The sequence below is a fragment of the Acanthisitta chloris genome, unplaced genomic scaffold (genome assembly GCF_000695815.1).
Source record: "Acanthisitta chloris isolate BGI_N310 unplaced genomic scaffold, ASM69581v1 scaffold3413, whole genome shotgun sequence".
Classification (NCBI taxonomy): domain Eukaryota; kingdom Metazoa; phylum Chordata; class Aves; order Passeriformes; family Acanthisittidae; genus Acanthisitta; species Acanthisitta chloris.
The window spans coordinates 45,803-54,519 of record NW_008664134.1 but is presented as its reverse complement, the minus strand read 5'-3'; the positions used below and the strand labels follow the sequence as shown (position 1 = coordinate 54,519).

Sequence of the window (8,717 nt, the reverse complement as noted above, 5' to 3'; positions counted from 1 at the left end):
ATTGCTGGGAGTCTCCAACAAGAGGTGAGGAGGCAGCAATAGCTGGTAGGACCAAAGTCACACCTCTGGGCTGAGATGATATCCTTAGGACCTGACCAGGGCATATGTCCATGACACACCCATCCATGGCTTTTGGTAAAGGTGGAATTCATCTGCTGCAATTTGGAAAGATCTTGTGCACAAAGTCAAAGCACAGGAAGAGCATCAGCTCCAGGCATCCCAGCCTTCAAAACACCATTCAACACAACACAGAGCAATCAGAAACAAAAGGATGATGCAAACCTGAGTGATGTGTGTCAAGTGAAACAGAAATTTCAGGAGGTGCACACCATCCAGGGGAGGTTACTTGCCCTTTGGAAATTCATCATCTGGGAGGACTTTGAGGTGATTGGGATGCAGTAAGAAGAGCAGGGAAGCCCACAGGCACAGGCAGTATGACACACCTAATGTCAGCATCCACAAAGGGAAACCTCCAAGGACAAAGAGAAGTGAGGTGGACTTGGCAACCACAGGAGACTATGAGGCACTGGACTAAGGCAGCATGGGAAGGCTTTAGGAGTGTCCACAAAGGGATTTACAACAGAGGCAGGGATGGGAGACAATGTGATGTAATTCTCTGGGGCCTTCTAAGCAAGGTTTGGCAAAATACTTGAAAGATTGAAGTTGACTTAGATCAGGATGGGATTGAGCAACCCAGAACATCCCATACCATCCCATGTCTCAAACTTGGAGTTACACTCACCCAAGGTGAAGTTTTCTGGATCTGCAAGTAAATAACATTTTAAGAGAAACAGAGCCAGAAAATGCCAAACCAAGCCCAAGAGCCTCAGAAAGAAGAGTGAATGGAAGAGGTAGCATAGTAAGCGTCACTGTCTAAGACCACTACTTTTTTTGTTTTGGAGGGGATCTTTGGCTTTTAAGCAGGAACATGTGTATTTTTAAGGAAACACAGATGGATGCATCCCAGTCAAAATGTCTGAGGAACATGGCTGGACTGCAACCATCCCTACCCCCTCCCAAAAAAACCACACACCTTGCCCTTGACAATCCCTGAAGCTTTAGAGTAGCTTCTCTGTTCCCACACTCTGAGCAGGAAGACCCTTCTGCTTCTCCTAATGGAGACACCATGACCTCACTCTAACAAAACCCACTAAGCTCTGGGTAAATTGGGTCAACAAAACTGTTGGAGTTTGAATGTGTCTGGGCTGTACCTCTCAGCATCCGTGTGTTTTCTTGAAGCCCTAGCTCCACTCAAAACATAAGGAAGAGACTCCAGAATCACTTCTGGATCTGATCTGCCCTGAAGACTCAAATTCAGAACGAAGTGGTGTTGCAGAGGTGAAGGAGCACAGTTCATGCTCCCAATGCTTTATAGGGTATAAATCATCCCACCTGGGTATCAGCCTGTGTGTCCCAGAGCTGTTCCTGGACAGGGGAAGCTCATTCCTAGCTGCACAGAGCTTGGAGCAAACCTTTCAGCTGGAGACAAGCCCTCAGCACACCACCATCCTAAGTGCCCTTCTGGCTCCATTTCTGCAAACAACTCCTGCAGAGCACAGAATCATCAAATGGCTAAAGTTGAAAGGGACCTTAAAGCTCATCGAGTTCCAATCCCCTTCCATGGGCAGGGACACTTTCCATTAGGCCAGGTTGCCAGAGTCCCATCCAACATGATCTTGATTCTCCCTTTCCCCACTGAGTCTTCCTGAGGGTTGTCAAGCCTCCCATCACCCCAAAGAGAAATGCCCCAGGGGTTGCAGACACAACTTGGTCAAGCCCCCTGCCCAAGACACACCATTCAACCCAATGATGTGCAAACCAACAACACACCAAACGCCAGGCAATGGACAATTTGTTCTTTATTGATTAAAAATTAGAGACATGCAGTAAAATACAAAGTCCAAAAAAGGAAAAAAAGCCTGAATATTTTACATCTTTCATTATAATCTACAATACACCAAAGTTGTGAAGAGGATCCGTTTTCATTAACAGAGCATTGTCCTTAAAAGTAGGAACTAACTTAGAATTACCACCTGCTTCCAGGTTCAGATCAGAAATTTGCACAAAACCCAAATTTTAATGACACTGGAAAACAATTATGAACAGCATTGGCACTTACTGGAACAACATCAGAAAAGACAGTTGTCTAGCACTGTAATAGCCCAAGTAAATATTTTGGATCCCTACCCAAAAGATCTGGAGATCTATAGAGCAAAACCCACCAGTTTCTTTCTTATTTTCTCCATTAAGGAACTATAGAGCCTTGGGTTAGCATGAGCTTAAGCTCTCTAAATCCTGGCTTTGGGAAGATGGGGAATAACAATAAATAGATGCTGCATTGTTCCATTTGAGCAGTTTGAGTCCTACCTTCCTCAGCACCAGTACACAAATGAACAAGGAGGTCCCCATGGCATGCAGGCAGAGGAAAAATAATACTGTACCACGACTATCTTGTCTCTGTATCCTAAAGGTTTCCAGTATATCCATACTGAGCACAGGGTGACATGAAATCAAGGTGCCAGCCTGCTCTTCCCAAGCCAAGAAGCTTGATGGGGGATTCCACAGGAAGTGCTTTGTGTCAGACAACAGGGAACAGTGCCAGAGGTGCCACACCCACTTGGCCAACCCAACCACCACCACTCCCTGATATGGGGCACTTGCTTCCTGGGCTCTGGGGAGCATCTGCTCAGCACCCTGGGATGCTATCACTCCCAAATCCTCTCCCTCCTCTCCCTCTGCTTCACACTCACCAGCCATGGGGCTGCAAATAGCCCATAGAGACATACCCAATATCCACCCAGAGGCTAAAAGCAACAGGGGCAGTATAAAGAGGACATGCACAATTCAGGAAGCTTCCACAGCTGCTCACAGAGAACAAGATATAAATACAGATTGTTCATCTGAAGACTTGGAAATAATAATAATAAAAAAAGTCCTAATTGAACCCAGTCATTCTGCTCTGTTTCTGCATTGTTTGTGGCTGATGGAAACAAAACACATTTCCATCTGTGTTAAATTACAGGCTTGCAATTTCTGGGTAGAAAACACTCCAGAGCCAAGAGCAGTTACAAAGGCCAACTGTGAAACAGTAGGAAAAAAAAAGAGTCAACACCATTTATTATTCACATATTGCATTACAAGTGTCTCTTATCAAACTCAGAGCATAATTTATATTATTCATGTAGAAACTCAACTTCAACACCACATAGAAAGAAAAGCTAAATACGTGTGTGACAGGTTTCAGTGACATCCTGATCGAGACTTGGACTGACGAGGAGGCTGATGGCCCAAGCGGTTAGTGCAGGAGGGACACAGCCCAGTGCCCACTTGCCCAGTACAACCACTCTACTGGTGATTCTTTATTGCTGTAAAACAGGACAGGGATGGTTCCACGGGTACCAGTTTGCAAAGGACTGGGAAACACGTCGGGAGGACTTGCGCAACCAGGGATAACAAAACTGGGTTTCAGGAACAGTTTGAAGTGCATCTTTTCCAAACACAGAGTGACACAGATCTCCTCCTCCCTCTGACCACGGATGTTGTGTTGATCATCTGAAAGACCAGTTTCCAGACAGCAATGCCTCAGTGGTCTGCTTCAAGAACAGACTCCATCTAAGATGCAGAATGAAAGACGTTTTGAGGAAGGACTGCTTAACGTAAATGAAAAGGTTCAGCCCTCATGCCATGCCTGGCACTCATGTGGAGAGAACCAAAATGGTAAAAAATAAAATAAAATTAAGGCAGTTTACAAAGGGAAGCTGACTTCTAACACCTCAGAGTCAGGGAAATTCTCAAAAACACAAACACAAGGGAAGGCAGCTCTCCCTCCTGTGGGTTAAGACTCTGCTTGCTGTCTCAGGTGCAAGCATTCAAACCAGCAGTTTTAAAACACACAGCCAAAGAGAAGCAGATTTCTCAGCACTCCAGGTGACCCAAACAACACGTACATTGGTGTTTCAGATAGAAGGAGAAGCCGGTAAAGAGAAAAATAAATCCATTCAGTATTAAAACTTGTGCAAAAATAGCAAGTGAAAAAAAATGAAACCACATGTAAGCAAACATTTAGGCAAGATCATCAGAGCAGTGGAACCCCCTGCTTCGTACTCAGTAGTATTTCTCTTTAAAGTAAGGCAATAATAAAATGAACATGCAGGCAATGACGTGTTGGGTCTGCATGTTTGAGATGACAGATACAAAAACATGAGAGTTGTTTACAAAAGGTGTAAACGTCATCGGTAATTTCAGGAAGGTTTGTGATCCTATTAAGGAAAATGTTAAAGCTTCTAGGAAGGGGCTGTAGTTCAATTCTTTGGCAGTAGTGGTTTGTTTGTATTTTTAGGCTAACAGAAGCATTACGAATATGCACATGTGGGTTCTCAGTTGGGAAACATCTCCTGGGACCATTGTTTAGCTGATGCTGAGCTGTGCAAATCCTATAAGTTTGCCATCATCCGGAATATCCGAGCCTTCAACACCAGATGCCTGAAACACAAGGAACAGAGATCCAAATAGCAACATACATGCTCGACCCTCCAACAGAAACCACAACAAGGTGTATCAGACAGGGCCTGGGGAGGAAGCAGACACAGAACAGGTTTGCATTGAATTCAGCAGCTCACACTACCCAAAGTTAAAATCCAGTGCTTTGCCTTTTTGGGCTTTGTTTTGGAGCTACAAAGGGCTGAGACTGAAGTTTTGCCAATGTCTGCTCCAACCATGGCTACAGGCAACAACTGGGGCAAAATAAGTGAAAACTCCTTGCTGAAGGATCAAAAAATAATGGCACTTACTGCTTCACTCTGAATACCTCGGTTATGCCTTCACTTTACCACTAACTACCCCTGAATTTCACCACCTCTGAAAGATTCACCAGCTGTTCCTTCAGCTCTCCCAGCCTCTCTGCTCTCAGTTTGGCTCTCTTCTTTTGCCCACCGCTCCTATTTCCCTGTTTTCTTCTTCATTTCCTCCTCAGGGACAATGTATCTGGACCCTCCTCATTCTCCTCCTTCAAGAAAGGAGTCTGTGGCTATTCTCAGCCCATCTACCTGCCCTGAAATATTTCAGCACATGTATGTTCCAAGCCCCCAAAATACCCCTTTGTAATATTTTGCGAAGTTCATTGGCCAGAATAAGGCAATGCTTGTATCAGCAGATCATCTCATGCCTACTTAACCCAGGTGCTGCTCAGAGGATACAAAGAGGGAACCTGCACTGCCTACTGTCAGACAACCAGTAGGAACCTTTGGGAAAGAAGGGAGGATTTAGAGTGCATACATCAGATGCCTGCAGTAGACATCTATATGCAATGCCTTCTCCTTGCAAGGGACAACTTGGTCGATTAGGGAACAGGAATAAATACCAGTTTGAAAGTGACGGATCTGTTTGCTTGAGGCTCTTCCACAATTTTCTGCAAATTAGCTGCAACTGAAACCACACACACAAAGGAAATGGGCAAATATTAGGACAGGCTAGAGAAGAACATCCCAAAATCTTTAGCCCTCTTTCTATTACTTCAGCAACCTTTGAAGTTCTAAAATGATAAAAAAGGTGTAGGTCTCAATTATACTCAATCTACTAAAATCAAAAGCTTTACACTGTAAAGATACTGTCATTGTTACTACGCTACTTTGTCAGAAGTAGTTATTTCTTCCTGGATGTGGTGGGATTAGTAGTAATAAACTGCCCAAGTGCTCCCAGAAATCCAGTTAATTCTGCAGTAGCAACCTTTCCAGATCCTGCAGCCTGTGTGTAAGGAACAGTGTTGTTGGCTGTAGCTGAAATACACAGGCAGCGCTGACAGTTTAAAAGGTTCACCTGCTGCACAGGACACGTTTATTTAGCAAACTGTTGCTGCAGGTAGTGTTCACCCCCATACAACATGTGCTGCTGCCCTAGTGCATGTGCACCTCATAATTCTTTCCCCTGTCCTACTCAAAACCAAAAAGCCTGACTGATTCCTGTCCCAGACTTCTCTTGCCCAGGACCTGTAAGCAGGACAGGTTTGTGCAGCAACTTGGTAATGCATCTGTGCCAGATGATAATTGTTTGGCTAATGCATCAATTAGAGTTCATTTTGCATTACAAGGAACATTCGCTTCATAACGTGTTCAAATAAATCATATTCTTGTGAACTGGGGGTCGCCTGCATGTACTGGCACACAACTGTCACTGGGATTGACAGCAGTTATGTAGAGCCACTGGGGTAGAGAATCAAGGCCACAGCAAACTCTCCTAGTTCCCACTAATCAGGTCATTTTAAATATGCAAAAAATGACTTGAAATGGTTAGACCAGAAAAAAAAAAAATATAATTACCTATTACTAGATCTCTGCCATCAACAAGACCTGCTGAAATGAGCTCCTGAGACACACCATCAGCAGTATCTGTTGGGGAGAAAGCCAAAAGCCAGTCACCACAGAACAGAAATTGTCCAGCTGACGAAGGCATCACACACAAACCTAAAGGAGCTTGTACAAACCAAACAGCAAAAGTGCTCTTTACAAAAGACAGATATTAGGATGCACACCAGGTGCAGTCAAACAGCTCTGAGCTATGCTGTGAATTCACTGGAATTCATCAAAGAGCTGCACTTTGGCCATATCCATGAGTTTTATAGGAAAGGTCTTCTCCACAGCAGTGCTCCAGGCTCAACCGTAACAAGTCCTTTAGGAAGGCACCATGGATAGACACTCAAAGTGTGTCCACACACACAACTGCACAACACCAAACACAAAACTTCCCCTGCACCCACAGGAATTTCCCACCAGCTCACCTCTCCCTGGGGTGAATTCAAATCGAATATCATTGAGCTCTTTTTTTGAATTCCTGTGGAAAGAAAAGAATTTTATACAGAAGAGACCATTTCACAGCATTAATCAGAGTCCAAAAGAAAGTGCTGTCATTGAATAATCAGTCTGTGAAATGAATTCATTGCACCTTTCCCCCTCAAAGGGCAGAAACTAATCACATGGATGTGCATATGAAAGCAGAACAGTTTGCCTCCCAACCTGACAGAGCCCAAGTGGCTGAAGACCAGGATAAGTGAGTGTCACCTCTCTGGAATAAGGCCATGTTGTTCCACTGTCTCAGCAACTCCTATCCATCAGCAGATATAACCTTCGAGCACATGTTTCAGAGGAGGGAAGTGCTCACTGACTGCAGATGCACATACATTGTACAACTGCCCAGGAAGGACCAGGAGGTGATGCTCAGAATTCACAGTCCAATGCCTATCAACAGTCAGGATACCTCCAGAGATGAGAGGCAGGTTCCTTCACTGAGAAACATCAGTATGTGCAGTGACAGAATGTGCCTTGAATTGGGTAAAAGCTCTTCAGTCTCAGAACTGGCTCAAGTGTGAAGTTATGCCTGATGAGTAAGATGGTCCAGCACAAGGCCAGAACCCTTGGATCCCCAATCCCAATCAGGGAATCCAGGTAATACCTCCTTCTCACCCTATTACAGTTTAGCAATAGTTATACAAATATAAACACCTCTTTCAAACTACAGCTCTTGCCAAACCGGAGTGCATGAGAAACTGCTTTTCTGGGTCCCAGTTTCAGAAAAGCAGATGAGACAACATATATCCAGCACCCTATTAATTAGAAGTCAGATGGCAAGACACACTACAGAAGTCTGTCAGTGTCCCTCTCCACAAAGGTTCACTTTAACAGAACAGGTCAGTTCTGTGTCCTTACCTTAACCTTAGTACAAGGCTGATGGGGACTTTTGTATCTTCCTGTACCGGAGCTGCAGCGGGGGCAGGTGGGGCCTGCAACAGAATAACATCATTTTAAAGCAAATCAACAATTCCTTTCTCTGGTTTTAAGACTAGAGATAACCTTGATCAACTATAAATACAATAGAAGTTTAATTCATTGTTGGAATCGTGACACTACAGTGACAAAGAAAACACACTAATGAAATGTGAGATCTTCATGCTTAAATAGCAACCCAGGAGGTTCTCTCTGCCATTGTCTTAAAAAGAGTAAAAGTTGCATGACTTTGAGAAATGCCAGAGATGGCAGGAGACTTCAGAAGTACTAAATGCAAGAATGCTTGTTTTACATCAAAACTTTATGTTTTGGAGTACTTCTGACAGCTTCAACACCTACTGTGTTTTGATGTCTAAGGTCCATTCCAGCTCCTTAACATACTAGGATACTATGAATCACTTCCCCAAACATCTGATTTAAAAAACTGATACAATTGTAAAGGGTACCTATGAAATCATTTAATTGGCAGATTAGCATATATATTCCATTACTTTTTTTTTTTTTTTAAATCAAAGGCTTTGAGAGCATCTAGCAGCAATTTTATAGCTGCCTATTTGCACTTCTAAATTACTTCTGAGTAATCATTGGAATGTGTAATCACAACACTTTTTATTGGTCAGCAGATCTCCAGTAGGAAAGATTCAGGAGTTGCCCATCTTTATAGCACTTGTGATATTTCCAGTAAAGAACAAATTGTTAATCTATATAAAACAAAAAACCCCAAATAAAAGAGAAAGGGGTCGGTCACTCTCTTACTCTGCACATCACCTGCACTGCACATGCTGAGGCAGAGATTTCACATCTGCAGTAACAAGACAGACACAACACCAGGCACAGAAGTCTTGAGCAACTTATTTTCATCTGGATCAGTCACTTTTTCATAAGAGAAAAAATAACCCTTTGTTTAAGACTAGTATTTTACTCCATGGTACTCTTGGGCTA

General features: G+C 43.5%; 1 protein-coding gene across 1 annotated transcript in view; it reads right to left on the bottom strand.

Annotated features, from left to right (window-relative positions):
- Nucleotides 1-3,740: 3,740 nt before the first annotated feature.
- Nucleotides 3,741-8,717, bottom strand: part of OXSR1 (oxidative stress responsive 1) — a gene marked incomplete at its 5' end in the record, with an annotated part of 46,684 nt that continues 41,707 nt past the window's right edge. The window contains 5 exons of the mRNA XM_009071197.1: nt 3,741-4,482; nt 5,360-5,424; nt 6,315-6,383; nt 6,773-6,825; nt 7,698-7,771. Coding sequence (XP_009069445.1) covers nt 4,408-4,482; nt 5,360-5,424; nt 6,315-6,383; nt 6,773-6,825; nt 7,698-7,771 — 336 coding nt within the window. The remainder of the gene's footprint in view (nt 4,483-5,359; nt 5,425-6,314; nt 6,384-6,772; nt 6,826-7,697; nt 7,772-8,717) is intronic.